The sequence below is a fragment of the Mustela lutreola genome, chromosome 3, assembly GCF_030435805.1.
Source record: "Mustela lutreola isolate mMusLut2 chromosome 3, mMusLut2.pri, whole genome shotgun sequence".
Taxonomy (NCBI): Eukaryota; Metazoa; Chordata; class Mammalia; order Carnivora; family Mustelidae; genus Mustela; species Mustela lutreola.
The window spans coordinates 76,542,498-76,561,912 of NC_081292.1; the positions used below are offsets into that span (position 1 = coordinate 76,542,498).

The 19,415-nt window shown below is 37.3% G+C and overlaps 2 protein-coding genes across 6 annotated transcripts in view; one reads left to right on the forward strand and one right to left on the reverse strand.

Moving 5' to 3' along the window:
- Nucleotides 1–1,693: 1,693 nt before the first annotated feature.
- Nucleotides 1,694–8,560, reverse strand: CHCHD7 (coiled-coil-helix-coiled-coil-helix domain containing 7). Of its 2 annotated transcripts, XM_059166414.1 has the most exons (5): nt 8,406–8,505; nt 6,841–6,911; nt 5,312–5,381; nt 3,755–3,853; nt 1,694–2,994 (listed from the first exon to the last, which is right to left on the reverse strand). In XM_059166414.1, exons 3-5 carry the CDS (start codon nt 5,363–5,365, stop codon nt 2,890–2,892), a joined length of 258 nt encoding a protein of 85 aa, XP_059022397.1. In that variant the 5' UTR covers nt 5,366–5,381; nt 6,841–6,911; nt 8,406–8,505; the 3' UTR covers nt 1,694–2,889. The 2 variants fall into 2 exon arrangements, with proteins under 2 accessions (XP_059022397.1, XP_059022396.1); XM_059166413.1 differs by lacking the exon at nt 6,841–6,911 and having other exon boundaries at nt 8,406–8,560.
- Nucleotides 8,561–8,932: 372 nt separating this feature from the next.
- Nucleotides 8,933–19,415, forward strand: part of PLAG1 (PLAG1 zinc finger) — a 54,059-nt gene continuing 43,576 nt past the window's right edge. For all 4 annotated transcript variants that reach the window (XM_059166416.1, XM_059166417.1, XM_059166415.1 and 1 more), the window contains exon 1: nt 8,933–9,137. The gene's annotated coding sequence lies outside the window, so the exon portion shown is untranslated. The remainder of the gene's footprint in view (nt 9,138–19,415) is intronic.

A 19,415-nucleotide genomic window follows, 5' to 3' on the forward strand; every position in this document is an offset into this window, starting at 1 on the left:
TTTGTCACCAAGAGTACTTCATAGAAAACACACTTACAGAAACCATTCATCAAAGAGCTATGCCATTACTACAAAGCTACAATAATCAAGACAGTGTGACTTAAGACAGACATATAGATCAATGGAATAGAATTCAAAATCCAGAAATAAACTCTGACATACATAATTGATTTGCAGTAGGAGTGTCAAGACAATCCAATAGGAGAAAGCACAGCCTTTTCAACCAAAGGTGCTAGGACCTGGACAGCCACATGCAAAAAAAAAAAAAAAAAAGAAGAAGAAGAAGAAAAAGAAGTTGGATTCCTACCTCATACCATATACAAAAATTAACTCAATGGATCAAAGACCTAAATACAAGAACTAAAACTACAAAACTCTTAGAAGATAAAGTCTTTTTGACTTGGAATTAAGCAATGCTTTCTTAGAAGGGTCACCGAAAGTAACAAAAGAAAAAAGAAATTGGACTTCATCAAAATTGAAAACTTTTGTGTTTCAAAGGATAACATAAAGTGAAAATACAACCCACAGAAGGGAAGAAAACATCTGTATACCTCTATCTGATCAGGGACTTGTATTTAATATATATAAAGAACTCTCACAATTAAGTAATAAAGATACATTACTCAACTTAAAAATAGGCAAAGGATCTAAATGAACATTTCTCCAAGGAAGAAGACATATGACTGGTCAATAAGCACATAAAAAGATGCTCAACATCAGTAGCCTTCAGGAAAACGCAAATCATAACCACACTGAGACACCAGCTCACACCCATTTGGATGACTGTAATCAAAGGCAGATAATAAGTGTCAATGAGAATGTGAAAAAACTGGAACTCTTATACAATGAGAATGTGAAAAAACTGGAACTCTTAAAATGGTGCTGCCACTTCGGAAAATAGTTTCTCAGTGCTCTCAAAGTTTAAACATAGTTACCATATGACCAAGCAATTCAACTCCTAGGGATATATTCAAAAAGAAATGAATAACCACACAAACACTTGTACACAAATATTCAAGAAACAGCATGACTCATAATAGCTTCCAAGTAGAAACAACCAAAATGCCCATCTACTGATGAATGGATACAAAAAATATGGTAGATCCATACAATGGAATGCCATTCAGCAACAAAAAACAATGAAGGGCTGACACACGTAACATGAATGGGTCTTGAAAACATCAGACCAAGTAAAAGAAGCCAGTCACAAAAGACCACATACTTTATGATTCCGTTCCTATAAATGACCAGAATAGCCCATTCTAGAGACAGAAAATAGTTGCCTAAGTGTTGGAGAGCTGAAGAGAAAGGGAGGTGTTAAGAAGAAATTAATGTGTGCTTACGGTTTCTTTCTGAAGTGAAGGGTTCTAGAATCAATTGCGCTGGTGGCCGCACAACTTTGTCAATATACTAAAAATCACTGTATTGTACACTTTAAGTGGATGATTTATATGGTATCTGAATTGTATCTCAATAAACTTGCTATTTAAAAAAAAAAAAAAGGCTAGGCTAAGACAAATAGCTCCTGGATAAATGTTGATATTGGTAGGTACATTTAAAGAGGTGACAGTAAAATTCCAAACCCTTGAACAGCACGCTTAAAATACCGAAATACTTGTCACACAAGTATTAGTTTCTTGTCAGGTCCTATTTTAATCCATCATTTTCAGAGCAATCAATACAAATCAAGGCGTTTCTCATACAATCCAACTTTTATTCAAATAGAATCACATTTAACAATCAGGGTCATATGGCTTAAAAACATCTGACCTGGGTTTTGGACTATACCAATGAGATGGATAGTTTGTGGTCAGCAGCCTTTAAAATAACACTCTTGATCCAGCACCAGATAAAGAGAAGGGACACAAGCTATTTGCTTTCATTGATTTTTTTAGTATGCATTAAATATTAATAAATAATAGGTTCTAAAACTGGCCTGTAAATGAAATAAACTGGATTTAAAAACATGGTAGATATGAGAGCTGCCACACAACCTACCCCAATCACCATACTGAATATTTGTGTGTTTACAGCACAAATGAAGTGGAGCTCTAGTCTCATCCCAGTGTGTTCATACTTCTTGCCCACCTCCTCCTGCGAATAGAAATCCCCCTTCTAAGAAAAAATTTTTTTTTCCCATTACTGTGCTTCAAGAGTATAGGCCTTCAGGTTATCCAGTATGTATGGATTTTAGTCACAGAACCTTTTAACTAAAGCCTTTCCCTAAACAAAGAAAAAAAAAAAAAAAGAAAAAGAAAAAAGAAAAAGGCCATTTATTCGACAATCCTCCCAGACCACTTCTTCCCTGCCCAGTTAATGTACTACTCTGATTTAAACAAAGACAAGGGAGTGAAATGAGCATGGAGGTCTTCCTTTGCTGAGCCTGAGATCTGAGGCCCACTGCTCATCCACCACGAACTTACCTTCCCAGTCTCTGTTCTGCCTCTCCACCAACCACCTTAAACTCTAGGTGAAACAGCCTATAGACCACTCTCCAAAGCTAGCTTGAGCTTTCTTTCCACCATGCTGTTGCTCGTGTCATTTCCCATCCTTGGAAACCACCTTCCTTTCATTGCCAGTAAGTGTTTACTTTGTTACCTTTGCTTGTGAGCCAGCTGAAAAGCTCCACTCCTCCCATCACCTTTCCTAATGCTCCCTTACCTTTGGCAAGTCATGTGAACTCAGCGGCATGGCACAGTCAGCACTGGCAGACTATCTCACGGCACTGAGGGCAAACACATAGGACGCAAGGCTAAATTAACTCTATCTGCCCTTGTAGAATTTAAGATCTGTCTGGGTAAGGCCTAAAAGGGGTTAAAAGATTACAGTTATCTTTGTTGAAAGTATTCATCTGCTTCTAAATTAAATAAACAATTTTAATGCAAACAGTCAGTAAGGCATCTTTCCCATTGCCCCCAGGATCTCATCTCTTTCTGCTGCTGTAGGCATAGATGGTGTCACTCCATTCTGTCTTCTCTGGACCATGACAGAATTCTGCACGTAAGTATAAAAAGAAGAAATCCAAATCAGTCATATATCAAATGCTACTCATTTGCCAGTTATTGGCCACTACTTCCTCAAAGAGGAAATTCTAAAAACCAAGTGTAAAGAGGAATCAAAAAACTTATTCTAGGACTTCAGATTATGTTTTCAAACTAATTAAATAGAAGTGATCATTCCAACTACGCTGATGGTAATTGGGATGGGAATGTATATTATTCGAGTACAAGAGCACAAGAGTCCAGTCTATCAAGAGGATCTACTATATAATTGCTACATGAAAGCAATAGTTAATTTAGAAGATCTGGAAAGGAAGTAGCTGGATCTAGTGCTCAGAGATACAGAAATCACAGACCAAAGTCTCAAGAAAAATGAGACCATTTTAACAACCATGAGAGGTGGTGGGAAAGTAGAAGGCAGAAATGGAAGCATAAAATGCATGATGACAAAGCAAGCTCTCCATTCTGTTCATCCCCAGAACTAAAATTAAAACAAGGTTATTGTGTTAGGGCTGCAGCTCTTAAACACTCATAGGAAGACCAACCCACAGGAGACCTGCATTCTTTCAGCCTGGAGAAGGAGGAGGCAGCCACTAAAAGCTCGCAAGGATCCTTCAGGAAACACTGAGGAGAGTGAAAAACTTAAGTTTCCCCAGGCATCACCAAGAAGGGACTGTGGGTATGCACTGATTTGGGGCTTCAGTTTCATGCCTAAGAGAAGAGTTTCGACACAAAGCTAACCAAGCCAGGCTTACCCAGAATTTCCGGCAGTTTTTATACTTCAAGAAGTAAGTGGAGCACTGTTCCCTGTTGTAGTTATTTTCATCCATACATCGGGTAGAAGCATCGGATTCCTTAAATATGTAAGAAAGGCGTCATTTAAGAGGGTGAATGGGATCTTAAAAAAAAAAAAACAAAAAACCCCCAAACTTCTGAAGCCACTTCCCTCCAGAACAGATAATATGAACTCATTCCCTTCTGCTCTTTTAATGAGCATGTAATGAACAGAAACTAAATTATCTTCCCAAGCATCCCAGCACTCATTCTGCTCAGGGCAGACATCTTCCTTTTCATAGTCTGGGTCAGTTTTCTGAATATCTGATTATGGGAACTTGAGCCAGGGTGCAGACTGAGATCATTTATCCCAGTTACCGTTTAACAAAGAAGCGGAGGCAGGGTGCAAGGTGCTGAAAATCACTACTGCACAGTGAGAATCAAAACCCAATCTCCCAACGCAGATTGCAGCTGTCCTGCTTTTCCAAGTTCTCACTTTGACGTGACTGTTTCATGTAAAGCAGGTTTCAAGATCCTAAGCAAGTCGCTAGTAACTGGTCTACATCAAGGCAACGTATATTAACACCACTCATCTCAATGTATTTTTGGCTATCATTCCCTCCATTATGCAACTACATATACCATTATGCATGCAGTTTTAATAGATATCATTAATATCACTTCAACACACAGGGCTGTGAGTTCAAAGGTAGGAGCTATTTGGGAATTAAAATTAAGCTGTCTAAACTGGAAGTAGATTGGATAACAAACTTCAAAGTGAAAAGTATGATTCTGAGAGGTCATCTAAAGGAAAGCTTTAACTCCAGGGATAGGTAATTTGCTTCACGGATCTAAGAAACACGGTCTATCTAAAGAAACTTAATAAAGCTGTTCAAAACAGATCAAATATACAAAACAAAGCTAAAATTCTATGCCAAATATTTAATGAATGTGTGCATTTGAAAAATGCATTTGGTTCAGGGAATGGCACCAGTCTGATGACTGCATTATTCCAGGGAGACAAAGCTACAAGTCAGTATTGCTAGTCATACCAAATAGATGCCAATAAGACTTTATTATTACAACAAAACATTTTGTGTACATGATACCCTTGTGGGAAGCTTTAGGCTTTAAATAGGCAAATTCCATTATAGGCCCTATTCGTCGCCAGGCTGTCTTAAGGACAGGATGAAATTATTGCTATTAAAACAAATTTTAGTGGCAGTTGAAAAATATACTTTGCCACTTTCCACTTTTGGACTACAGACTTTCCCTGGTGTTACATATTCCGTCTGGTGTTACAGTGGCAAATATATGCTTGCACATTATACAAATGGAAACTTTGAGGGGATGGATCTTTGTTACCTAAATTATAAATACCTAAAACTGCTCTGGTGAAAGGAGGATACGCTGGCCAGGAATATTTTTGTACAGAAATAACTTTATTCAAGAACTTCAGAAAATGGATGCCCATAAGAACACAACAAGTCTGTTTTTCCAAGTTAATACTCGTGAAAATTAAAAGTAAATCACCTTACCGACAAGCAAGGGTTTATGTCAGGATCTCTCAGCCTCCGTGCTACCATGGGCATCCTAATACTTTCCTTACTGCAGGGAGATGTTAGAGAAGAGAGTTACACAGTGAATGACAGAAAATAAATCAGTACATCTCATTACACCCCTGAGTACTTGAAAAATTAATTTTGGGATGCTTATCCAGTAAGGAACTTTGTATGCCCTCTCGATTATGACAATAAATATTTGGTTGGGTTTTTCCTTTGCATTGCTATGGTGCCTCAGCACAAAGGCCATATTTAAATTCATCCACTGAAATTTGATTATAATGTCCAGGAAGAAAGTTCAGTTATAGTTCAGTTTTAGTTTATCTTTACTTCTAAAGGTTAAGCTATAAACACATTAAAAAAAAAAACCCTAAGAATACAGCATGCATTCTTTTTCAAAAGATATTTATTCATTTATGAGAGAGAGAGAGAGAGAGCAAGCCAATATGCCCAAGTGTGGGGAGGCAGGAAGTGCAGAAGGAGACAAGCCGACTCTCTGCTGAGTGAGGAGTGTGCTTCCCTTCCAGGCTTAATCCCAGGCCCCTGAGATCATGATCAGAGCTGAAATCAAGAGTCCAATCCCTAACTGACTGAGCCACCTAGACCTCCCAAATATAGCATACATTCTAATGATTACTTCCTTATTATACCCTTGATCATTATACAAAATAAGTGTGGAACAAATAGTACAACCCAACATTAGCAAAAACATTTGTTTACTAAACCTAACTGCATACTCTGTAGCCAGCACTAGGGTGGTCAATATACTAAAAAAAAACACAGTTATTGCTTAGTTGGCATTTTGAAAAGCTAAAAAAGAAAAACTGAAACTTTACTCCCAGTGGTATCTTCTACTTAACTGATACTTCCCTGGGTTAAAGGAAGTCATAAAATGCTACTGTGGTCCATTAACCTTCCAACTCAAGCCTTACACATGGAGAACTCTGCAGAAGTCCTCACCAATTAAAGATGATCACAGTTCCCTAAGAGCCAACTAGTGATTCCAAGTCAAGTCACACAGTACTCATATATGTCAACTATGTTCCAGGAAAACTGATCTCTATAATGGAGTTCATCTGAAATTGGTATGCCTATTATCTTGGAAGACATGTCATAGAAAGGAACTAAAAGAAAATAAAAAAAAACAATAATCAACAAACTATTTAATATTTCAAAGTGATTTTTTCATTCCACTATATGGGTATACTATTGATGAGCTACCCACAAGCATTTTTAAATGCTCTGCACTAAGTTTAAGGGCCTGAGCTAATATGTACTCTCGAATTCTCTTCTAGCTTAACCATCTTCCACCTAAAAATGGAAGCGGTAACGCAATATGACCTACACAACACCACCCAATAAAAAACTGCATCAGTCAGTATAACCAGACAAAGGTCAGAATTTTGGTATGAAATGGTTTCTACTTTTCTTGCCCTAGATGACACAGTTAAAAAGTATCAGTCATGGTAAAAGAAATAAGGTACATTCAGGAAAGTCAATCAAACCTCGTAAGCTCCTAAAAAGTGGAGGTATTTGTAATCAAGAGTCACCCAGTTCAGAGACCAGGGTGTCCAGGCTAAAAGAGAAAAAAGTTTAGTCATTCCAGTATCCTTTCACTTTTAGGAATCTTCCAAGTAATCCTTATATTTCATGATTTTCCCTGAACAATACATGAATATATACCTAGCTAACAAAAGCATCTAGGTAAAAAAAGAAATTCAAGTGGCTATTCAATTTTATCTAGAAGCTTCTTCCTCTCCTGAACACAATTCTTTTGCTCGCTTGACTTCTCACTAAGAGAACACAGTACTAAGTAAATCCACACCCTTCTTTTTTACATCCATCCTATGATGTAAGAACACAGAATTCTACTTAGCTGTTTATATTCCCTATATATAATCTCAACAATAATGAGACACACACAAAACTCTGGTTGCGTGCCTTATATGAAGATGCACTTTCACTGCATTTTATTATCATTATCAGTCAAGAATTCTTTTAAAATAACATCTAGGTAACATCATATGTACACAAATCAAGTTTGAAGCATTAATTTATTCAGATTTCCTTTCCTTTCCTTTCCGGATTCTACATACGAGTCAATGTTAAGTTTGGATTTCTAAATGTCACCTTCTTTGCCTGAATCCTCACGTATCGACTGAAAATGAAGAGGAAATGCCTGTTTACAAGAAGAAGGGCTAAAGGGAAGATCGAGTGTTCTGATAGAGAACACTTGCCTGCTTACTTTCTGAAGGCACTCAACAAATATTACAGAGCTCTACATGCAAAGGACAGCCGGAAAGAAAAAGAAAGATTTGAGGGAGGGGCCGCAAAAGCACAGCACAGTTGAGGAGTAACTCTAACACCTTCTCCAAAAGGCAAATTGCTTTAAAACGTATGTGTTGATTTTCCATCCAGTTCATATCCCCAGAGGAAGAAAACGTTACTGAACACGTCCATGCTCACATGCTGGTCAGAGCCAAGGCAGGGGTCTGTGGCTCTGATAAAACGCAGATGCAACTAGCAGGAAACTGAAATACGTTATGTGAGAACCTAAAACCCTTACCCCACTGCTGAGCGCAGAAAGGCAGGGTCAGGAAGTCGGCATAGCAAGGCGGGGAGGGGTGGGGAAGTCGAATGAAGAAACTGGAGGTGCGGGTCCGCAGTCTCGCGACCTTCCGCGATGCTGCCTGTCGGTCTAACAGTGGACGACGGGCACAGAACACACCTTGCTGTGACCTTCGATGGAGCCGAGTGGGGCAGGGGGACAGGAAAACGCAGGAAACTGGGGGGGTGGGGGTGGCAATTACGCCCCAAAGGTTGAGAAGCAGGGTAAAGGAGAGCTGGGGTGCCCAGGCAGAGTGAGGGTCACTTTCCTCGTCTCCAGCCCGAACAAACCGGTGTCGTGGAAAGGAGAAGCGACAGGAAAGGGCCTGCGCTGAGGCAAGGCCTAGTGGCAGCGGCTTCACGCCGAAAGAAAGGATTCCGGCCCGCGGTGACCCAGGTGCACACTCCTCTCTTCTCGCATCCCCGCAGTCGCCGCGGAAGATGGGGCGGGGGAACCACTCACCTCGGACGGCCACCCTGCCAGCGCCCAGGCCGTCTCCAGCTCCAAACACGTCAATGGCTCACGCAGCAGGACCTTAAGTAGCGCGCATCCCAACGTGCTGCCCCCGCTCCCCGGCGGCCGCCGGCCCAATCAACGCGCGCCGCCGCCAGACTGACAGCCCTCCCGGGCCCTGCTGGGCGGGGGCGGGCGGGTCTCGCCCCGCCCCCAGCTGGCGGGAGGAGGGCCGAGGTGGGAGGAGTGGGCGGGGCTGGGCGCCCGGCCACGCCCCTATCCCCCCGCCCCGCCGCGCCCCCCACGCCGCGGCCCGCCTCTTAACACTTTGGTTTGATGGGCGGCACCAAAACCCAATCGGCGAGCCCATCCCTGGCGGCGGCGACGCCTAGTGGCCGGCCCCGGGGCGGAGCCCGCCTGGGGGGCGGGCACAGCGGCGGGCGGGGACCGGGGGCGGGCCGGCGGGAGGCGGGGGCGGTGGCCGAGGAGGCAGGGGGAGGCGGCGGTGGGCGCGACGTCGGCGGCGGCGGCGGCGGCGGCGGCGGCGGCAGCGGCAGCGGCAGCTGCAAGTTGGGCTGCAGGGGCAGCGCATACACTACAATGGCTGCTGGAAAGAGGCGTAAGGAAACAATTTCCAGGCCCGCCGCGTCCAGCCCGAAATATGAGAAAAAAATTATTAGAAATTCCGCGGGCGGTGTAAAGGCGGCGGACGGGCCGGAGGGAGGATGTTAAAGCCCCGCGGTGAGTTCTCCCGGGGTCCGGGGCGGCGGAGAGGCGTTTAGCGGGAGAAATATCAGGGTTATTTAAATTATGGGACTAGCCGAGGGGGCAGAGGAGCAACAGCGGCGGCAGGAGGAGGAAAAGTTTGTGCTACTCTCAGCCCCTGCTCAGGACCCCAGAGAGAAAAATAATAATAAAAAATAAAATAAAATAATTAAGCGGGGGTGTGGGGACTCCCGAAGTCGCTTCTGACAGGGCAGGGGGCGATGCGGCTGGAGACCCAAAGGTGAGGTCGGTGGGAAAAAAAAAAAACCCTTTATTCAGGGTCTGGAAAGTTTGAAAAGTTTTCCTCCTCCTCCTCCTCCTCCTCTCTGGTGCTGTGAATATTGTGACAGCGGCAGCGGCAGCAGCGAGAGCGGAAGACATTAGAGACCCGAAAAATAAGGGAAAAATTAATATAAATTCAGTTTTGAGAGTAAACTCTCCGCATTTTCCACCAAAACATCCCGGGGGAAGGTCGCTTCCCAAAGGGCCTGGCGGAAACCCGCAGTCGGCAATATTTGGGGGGCACTTTGAGTGACTTGGGGTAACTTTGCCCCTTTTTCAAAAGAGGTTTTTCTTTTTTGGAGAAATGAATTTGTTTTTGCCCTTTCCTCAGGTGGGCGAGTCGGGGTCGGGGTGCGGGGTCTGCGGGGAGGTGTGAGCCCTGGATGTGTGGCTGCGAGGGCGGGGGTAGGGGGAGGGGGTGCTAAATGAAAGCAGGAGATCTGCACAGAGCAGGGACAGCTTGTTGTCAGTATCATAAACAACCAAAATGGAGGGAGAACTCAGGCATATAACCAAATAAAATTTTTTTAAAAATCGCAAAAAATCCCTAAAAATCCGGGATGCTCCCCCTTTTCTCGCTAAAGGTAGAAGTATGAACCGCCTTACCCCTGAAGTCCATTTTGACTTTGCAGGGACCAAGGAGTTAATATTTATTTATTTTTTAAAACTTTCGAAGGGCAAAAGCCTTTTATAACTCAACCGACAATGAGAAAACGTGAAAATCCGATGCAAGAGAAGGAGGGGGAGGGAGGGGGGAAGTGGTAGTGCAGAAACTGCTAAACTTATTGGTAATGTGGATTGATCTGAGATAAGATAAACACTATATTTACTATTTTATAACTCTCTTTTAATGATCTTTGCGGGGTGGTTTTTTTTTTTTTTTTTTTTTTTGGTGGAAAAAAAAGTGATGCCATTTTCTTAATAGAGTTAATGTGTGTGATTGGAAGAATAAACCTTTCCGGCTTTAGATTGCATTTTCGTCGCATTTATGTTTCAGGTTTTGTTAGTGGCTCCCTCCTTTCTTTAAACTGGGCTCTACAGAGGAGGGGTAGAGAGGTGATGTTGCACAGAGAGACTGGAGTGCAGGACTGGAACACCTTTTGGGGAGGGGTGGGGCGTTGCTTGGTTTCTCCCTTCCTGACCCGTTTGTCACCTGTTCATTCTCTGTAAGGAGTATTAAGCTGAAGTTTTCTGGTTTTACGTATATAAAAGGATGGTGCCTCTTGCATCACATTGAAGTTAATGGGAAAGTGCTGCTGATGTTGGTTCCACGTGGGATATGGGACAGAGCAGGGCATTTTAAAGGGACAGCTTCTCTTTTCTTATAATTTTCATCACCTGCACACAATCACTGTCTGAAGACCAAAGGCAGAGGTGCTGGGAGGGTGTGGTGGTGGAAGAGCCATCTCTTTCCATTACTCAAATGCACCCACCTTTAGGAGTGATGGAGGGAAAGGAGAGATAAACAGGCTCAACAGAAGATGGATATTGTGTAGATTAGTTTGTATCCAAGCTGTTCTTTTGTGTAACAAGCCTCCCAGGAACTTTTCATGTTACCTTTCTTTGCTTTGGAAGCTGATTTTGGAAGGATTTGTGGAAAAATGGAAATAGTTTAAGGTGTGTGGTGTAATGGTATAGCATTATTGAACAGTTATGAATTCTGTGCAGTAAGATCAAAGAGCTGTGTATGCCCATAATGTGATTTTACAGCCATTTTATAAAAGCTGTAAAATACCTAATATTCAATTTGGCTTAAGGTACATTGAAGACTTCTGGTTGAAAACTGCAGACAGAGTGGTGGAGATTCTTTAACACTGTAAGCAGTAGGCATTTCTTTAAGGGGAGAAAAAAGCACATACACCAACAACATGGAAAAGTTTACACATACCCATTTTTAAAGCCCATCCTATACATGTGCTGTAACTGTGCTACTTTGAAATTAAAAGGTTTTAAAATCCTGAGACCTATCAGTTTGCATCTTTTAAGTTGAATTTATTTGTGTTATTTAACAGGAAATGTTTACTGATCATATACTACTGTTGACTTTAATGGTTGACATTTTCACAATATTTTCAAAATTTAAAATATGTTAATTGTTAGCTGAATTCTGTTTGAGATTAAGGTTCATCTCAAATAGAATTGACTTGTGCTCCGTTTTCCACAGGTATATGGAGTTTTGAAATAAATGCCTATTTTCCTTTGTTTTTTTTATGAGTTATAGAAATAGATTAAAATTAGAGCTGGGTTTTTGTACATTTTATACAGACTATTTTTTCTTTCCCTACTGTACAAACAGATTATTGTTTTGAAGCCCATTGTATGTTAACATGTGTTCACAACTGAGCTCCTATCTGCACCTTTCAGTAAATACCTCCCGAACAGCATTACATCGGCACAGTGTTTGAGTACATCATCTTGTGGTTTCTGATTTTGGAAGCAATTACACCTTTCTAAGAACTCATTAAAAATTATTCCCATGAACCACTGTTAAATCAAAACTGATTGAAAAGTGATTAAATTATCAATGGGAAAGGGAAACTTCCCCTTCCCCCAAATAATCATCTGTCCAGAGGTTTCAGAATGCCATTATTATTTATACAACCTTTGAAATTTCTCTTACATTTTTATTGTACTTTGGCTGATGAAAGTTACATTAATTATAAGTAGTCAGAATTAGGCTCTCTGTTTAAAATAAATGAGATTTTTGGATCTTAATTGTTGCCACTTCGACAGACTATATACTACTAACAAATAAATTCAGTTTCTGTAAAAGTGAAGGAAAAATATTTCTTCCAATTACATTAGACCATTGAGTTATTCAGTTTGTTTGGACACTTCAAGTTATGATTAGTTTATTGTCAACCTAAGTAAAAGTGCTGTCATTGTGATTTTTTTCCTCTTTCACAAAGGGTAGTATAAAAGTTTCTTCGTGCTTGGGTTTTACACAAGTGGCTGCTTATCTGAATTAGAAAATGCATTGAGAGTGCGCAAAGTATAAAAACTTTAATTTGTTGGAGAGTATTATTTAGGTAGAGCATAGCATAATATCTAATTTGAATTGGTTGTATTGGGCTTTTTTAATATCTCAGATATAATGTCTGTTGAACATACTTTTTCTGAAGCTACCACTGAATTACACCTATTTAAAGAAATAATCCAAGGATATTGTGTACTCAAAATCTTTATTTCAATTAGAGTTAGAGAAAGCTCCTACTTTGAGATTCTTACTTGAAATTTATATGCCTTATTCTGCTATTTGAAATTCTATAAGGAGTTTAGCTGTTATGGAAGATAATTTATGGATAAATAATCCAAGGATATTGTATATTCAAAATCTTCATTCCAGTTACAGTTAGCAAAACTTCCTACTTTGAGATTATTACTTGAAATTTATATGTCTAATTCTGCCATTTGAAATTCTATAAGGAATTTAGCTGTTGTGGAAGATAGTTTATAGATATGGGCTAGTACTGAAAAAATCCCATGTCTGTATGTTTATTATAACCAAAATATTTTAATAAACAGATATCTAGAGCTAAATAAATTAGTGAATTTGCCTTTATCAATATAATTTTAAATTTTTAAGGGTACTCTTTGTATTTTAATATCCTACAAAGGTGGAATTTTTTTTCCTTCATTTTTAACATAATGCTGGTTGTTGCCATACACATTTTGGTTGGTATTCTGGAAATTTTCCTTTCTAAGGATTAAATTGTTGTTTGCTAAATGAAATGTAATGCTCCTGTCTTGGGTATTTGAAAAGCCAGATAACTTTAAGCTGTATCTGTAACCATCTTTAAAGTTTTGTTTCAATAATCATTTGCCCCTTGAGTTGTGTAATCAAAATATTGGTTCCTTCTAGGAATGTTTTAATATTTTTATTTAGAACTCTGTTCTTTGGGAAATTAAGATGTACAAAAAATTACCTGTTACCCACACATTTACGTACACACACACACACACACACACCCAGGAAAAGGTTCTGCTGAAAGTTTACTCAAACGGCATGGAATACTCGTTCTTTTTTGTGTTTCCAAATGCATAAGGAATAAATATAAATTTTTTCTCTTTGTGTTGATAACATCTTAGATTCTTTAGTTATTTGAGTAAGGGAAGAGTTTCAGAAGAAGGAAAAAACAACTGAATGTGTTCAACAAAATCCAAGATAGTGAATATGTTAAAGGTAAAAGGGCTATAAATTGTCCCTTGAGCCATGTTTTAAATGTTTAAAGGACCTGATAAACACCTTTTCTGAAACATCAAATACTTAGCTATATATCAGCCACTGTGAAAAAACAAAAGTGGACCTTTAATTTCTTTAATTTTTACAGGAATTAATGTAGGCAGCATATTTAACCAATTAGTAAATGTTTAGGTAGCCATGTGAAAGTATTTACAAATAAGTTAAATATGAGGGCAGGGTATGTCAGATTGATAAGCTGTAAAGTTAACTATGATTTTAGGATTCATGGGTGGGAATTCTTTCCCATTTTATGATAAGATCACTTTGGAGGTAGCTCATTTTTACTTTTTGCATGTATTTCAGTGTCTAATTTTTATTGAAATGCCTGAACCTGACATCTACTCTGTTACTGCTTTTCATTTATAATAGGACAAGTTTTATATTTCATTAGCAAATTTAATTTTCAAGCTTAATTAAGAGAAATTAATGAAAAAGTGTAGGTCATAATATTTTATAAAAGTGTTAGTGTATAGTTATTAACATTTGATGTTGTAAGAAATATACATGTACGAAAGCCTTCTAGAAATTATGACAGAGGCATAAGTTGATTTTTACTTCTAAATCACTTGGCCTCCTGTCCAGTGGTTTGCATTCTACTCAGTTTGTACACCTGTCCCTGCCTTCTCTTTCCAGAGTGGTATTGACAAGGTTAGGGTGCTGGGGAACTACCAAGGGTGGTTTGGTATTTTTATTTTCTGTATGTTTGGTATTTTTGTTTTCTGTATGTATTGTCGTTTGTAGTCCTTAGGGTGTTAAGGCTTTTGCCTTTTTTTTTTTTTTTTTAATGCTTATAAGAAAACAGAAATCCATTTTTATAAAACAAATAATTTCTCATTTTGAAAAAGTGAAGTGGTGTGATACTGCATTAAAATTGTTAGTGTTTAAAAGTCCCTGGATGTCTTGTAAACAGAGTTACTGCAGGATCATGGTATTAAAACTAACCACAGTGTGTGTTGGGAATTTGAGATGACTACCTAAGAAATGTGTGTGCATATGTAAAGTGAGTGAATTTAGGCAATTAGGTCCTAGATTAATAGGATAAACAGTTTGCTTGAAATGTTTCCTTGCATTTTTTTTAAAGTGGAATTTTTTTTCCTAATCTAAAAACAGAAAACCTAGAACTACAAAGGTGTTAGAAAGTTTATTTGATGCCTTTTAAAAATAAGAGTTTAAAGAATGAAAGTGTGTAATGAGAATATAAGACTGGACTAAAATGTCCAAAATTAATAGGAAAGAAATAGGGAGATGAGAATTTCAGAATAAAATAAAAATCATGGCAAATTTAAAAATTGACTTGAGTAAAGAATAACTACATACAAAGCAAAAATAATAAATTTACCCTCTGAAAGTGGAGAGATAATTGGGGGAATCTATAAGAGAGTATTTTCAGTACAAATTGCTGACTTTATAATAAACTTTTAAAAATACATTCCCCCAAAGCCTTTCTTCTGTATCTTCTTAGGTTTGAATTAAACTAAATTAAATTCTAAGAATAATTTTTAGTGGTTATTTTCAATTCTTTATTTTTAAGTAAGGAAAAATATTTTTTTCATATTTTAAAAATATTTTAAAGATTATTTTAAATGTGTACCTAAGGGAAATGTTCTGAAAAATCTTAGAAAATATTGAAAATTATCTTATCCATTTTTCATCAGAAAGTTTAAAGCTTTGTTAGGTTAATGAAATGGATTTTAAAAACTTAACCTAAGAACAAGGTACTTTGTGGGCTTTTTTAGGGCAATTTGTATCATTTCCTACACACTTAATAACATTTAAAAAGCTTTTCAAAAGGTAAAGATAAGAACAGTCAACAAAATTCTAAATTTCTGGATTGTTTTTCGGTATATGCTGACAGTTAAAGGAAATTTTTCTTTCCTATTTATTAATTAGCAATTGACTTTCTGAAGGAGGATCTAGACTTCTTACAGTATTATGTTCTGGTGTGGAAGTTTCCTTTAGTATAAGAAAATATTTTGAGGTTAGAGGTGGCATCTTTTCCTAAAAGGCAACTGAATCCCCTACAGATTGTGAATGATGATGTGCCCTTGCAGAGTCTTGAACTCTACCTTTCTTGAGAATAAGAGGCTCATTTTAGACTTGGAGTTATCAAACACTTGAATTATTGTCTCAAACCTATATTGAAATTGCATGTGTGCATATTGATTACTTATGATAGCCTATCTTTTGGTTTCTGAATATGGAAATATTAATTCTCAGAGTAAATGCTACAGCTAAACGGCTGCCATCAGTTTTTTTTAAATTTCTATGATTTTAATCAATAATTAGATATTAGAGCCTTTAATTTTGAGATACATTTTTGGAGACTGTTAAACTAGAAATCGATCAGAGAATGAGGGATTTAGCCTTTTGGCTAGAAGGCAAGCTGAGAAAATGTTTTAATCGGTTTTGTTCACTTGAAGGTGTATTGATAAAAAGTTGATTGAATTGTTCTCCATCAGGAGAATTTTAAGAAACTGAACCTGATAGATTAAGGTTGTTCAAACGTTCAGGTTAAAAATGACACCAGCTGAATTTTAGTCTGCTACATTTTCTAAGTAATTTGATTTTATTTTCTTGTATTGTCTTAAAGCTGGAATTACATAGTGCCCACATCACTTTTCATCATACCCTAAAAGAGCTAGAATATCAGGGTTGTTGTTTTTTTAAATCAACTTTAGCAAATGAAATGAAAATACGGTTTTATTTAAGAATATATTACCTTTCTTAAGCTTTTTGTATTTCCTAAATATAATTCCTATAACTGCTCTGTTTCAAAGAAGAGAAATTAGCTCCCTTACTTTAAAATTGAATTTGTTTTAAATTTGCAGTTTATGAGAGTTGTGTCTTTATATAGCTGAGTAAGATCTATTTTAACCTTAAAATTAATATGACCAGCATATCTGATTAGGGACTATATCTCAAACATGAATTTACTTTCCTTGTATTTCTAAACTTGTTTTCTAAGTAAATCTGAGAAAATGTTTTTCATGTGTTTTTCTAATTTTTTATTGTCTGAGGTCATTTAATTGGATAAAATTTCAACCTTGGTTATGTTACTTTTCTAATATTAGTATTTTGTTTGCAAATCACTATTCAAATGCTAATAGTTTCAGCTCTAAAATAGAATTAGACATATAAGAAAATAGGTAGGTAAATTATACCAGGGGTTGTGGAAGCAGCTCTAGTAGTTCTTATTTGGAAGAGTTTAAAATGTTTCAAAGAAGGAAAATGCCTACAAATACAGGGTACTCTTCTAACAGCAGTTGGTGATATTTTATGTTTTTCTTTGAATGCTTCATAAAATTTGAGCATCCTCAGAGCTCCTGTCATATAAACAAATAACTGATTTTACTATGCCCAGTGTAAAGTGTATATATCAGGCTTAACTTTTAAGGTAATTTGCTTCAGTTTCTTTTTAAGAACAAAGTTTAAGACAAATATTCCTTAGCAATAATTTCACATACAGTATATTTTAAAAGGTAATGCATGTAAAATATTTAATTATAAATCAAAATGGAAATAACTATCATGTAACAGATCTAATTAGATATAGAATAAAGGTTTTAAATATTTGGATAACTTGATGTACTACTGAAATTAGGGAATCTTAATTTGAAAGCTGTTCTGTACCTGAATTTATTTTTATATGCCTAGAAGTTTGTAAACAAAGTGAATACATATCGTTATCTGACAGTTTGTAGAATTTCATAAATATCTATCTTTTCACACAATGAGAATATGTTTTTCAAATAGAGGCACAAAATTACTTAGAGAATCAAATAATATTTGGTTATTGTAGTTATTTTTGAAGGAAGAATGTGATAATGTGTTAGAACTGTTTTTATCTATGTCACTTGACTATCCACTGCATTTGAAATTTTTAATCATTAAGCATTTTAGACTCTCAGGGGTATCTTAGTTCGTTTTAAGTAGCATTACAGATTAATACAGCATTTACATTATATTACATTTACATTACATTACAGCACATACATTAATACAGCATTTACAGTAGCATTACATCATTATAGTTTTCCTTAAAAGTCTCTCTTTTTGAACGTTATAACATAATAAAGACAATTACTTTAAAACTTGAGCTGCTTGTATTTAATAACAGCAGTTTTGTTCCCAAGATCATATTCTTAAAAGAAGTTTCTACTTTGGAGCACTCCTAATCATAGCTCAGGTAATCTTTTTAAATATGCACTAGTCTTCTCTTGTTTTTTGAGGTAGGCATTTATCGCTATGAACTTCCCTCTTAGAACTGCTTTTGCTGCATCCCATAAACTTTGGTAGGTTACACTTCCATTTTCATTTGTCTTTTTTATTTCTCTTTTGATTTCTTCTTTGACCAGTTGGTTGTTCAGTAGCATGCTGCTTAATCACCACATGTCTGTGAATTTTCCAGTTGTCTTCATGTAATTAATTTTTAATTTCATACCACTGTGGTTGGGAAAGATGCCTGATAGGATTTTAATCCTCTGAAGACTTTTTTGTGGTCTAGCGTATGATCTATCTTGGAAAACGTTCCATGTGCACTTGAGAAGAACGTGTATTCTGTTCCTTTTGGTGGAATGTTCTGTGAATGTCTGTTAAGTCTGTCTGGTCTAATATATCATTTAAGGCCAATGTTAACTTACTGGTTTTCTGTCTGGATTATCTCTCCATTGATGTTAGTAAGGTAGTAAAGTCCCTTATTGTTGTGGCTGTCTATTTCTTCCTTTATGTCTGTTAATATTTGTTTTATATATTTAGGTGCTCCTATTTTGGGTGCATAAATATTTACAAATGCTGTATCTTCTTGTTCAAATGAACAACCTAACTTTACACCTCCAGGAGCTAGAAAAAGAACAAATAGAGCCCATAGCTAGTAGAAGGAAGGAAATAACATATATTGAAGCAGAAATAAATAGAAATTAAAAAGACAATAGGAAAGATCAGTGAAACTAAGAACTGATTCTTTGAAAAGATAAAATTGACAAACCATTAGCTAGACTCACTAAGAAAAAAAGAAAGAGGACTCAGAATGAGAAGTGAAAAAAGGAGATGTTAAAACTGATACTACAGAAATAGAAAGGATCATGAGAGACTACCATGAACAATAATATACCAACAAATTGAATAACCGAGAAAAAAACAGATAAATTCCTAGAAACATACAATCTACCAAAACTGTTTCATGATGAAATAGAAAATCTGAACAGACCCATTACTAACAGACCAATTACTCGTGTGGGGATTGAGTCACTAATCAAAAATTTTCCAGTGAACAAAAGTCCAGGACCAGATGGCTCCACTGGTGAATTCTACCAAACATTAAAAGAAGAATTAATACTAATCTTTCTCAAACTCTTCCAGAAAATAGAAGAGGAGAGAATTCTTCCAAATTCACCATATGAAGCCAGCATTACCCTGCTACCAAAACCAAATAGGTTGTCACAAGAAAAGAAAATTCAGGTTAATATCTTTGATGAACATGGTATAAAAATCTCCAACAAAATGTTAGCAAACTGAATTCAGTAATACATTAAAGAAATCATACTGTGATCAAGTGGGATTTATTCCAGGGATGTAAGAATGGCTCAATATCCACACATCAGTCAAAATAATAACCACATTAACAAAATGAGGTATAAGAGTCATATGATCATCTCAGTAGATGCAGAAAGAGCATTTGAAAAAATTCAATATCCATTTATGATAAAAACTCTCAGTGCAGAGGGCATAGA

What these genes read in the sequence shown, in the direction of transcription:
- CHCHD7 (XM_059166413.1), bottom strand. Translation starts at nt 5,365, where the DNA reads ATGCCCATGGTAGCACGGAGGCTGAGAGATCCTGACATAAACCCTTGC. An exon ending in ACATAAACCCTTGCTTGTCG is followed by an intron (nt 3,854 to 5,311) that starts GTAAGGTGATTT and finishes TACATATTTAAG; the next exon opens with GAATCCGATGCTTCTACCCG. An exon ending in AAAACTGCCGGAAATTCTGG is followed by an intron (nt 2,995 to 3,754) that starts GTAAGCCTGGCT and finishes ACTTACGTGCAG; the next exon opens with AATTCTGTCATGGTCCAGAG.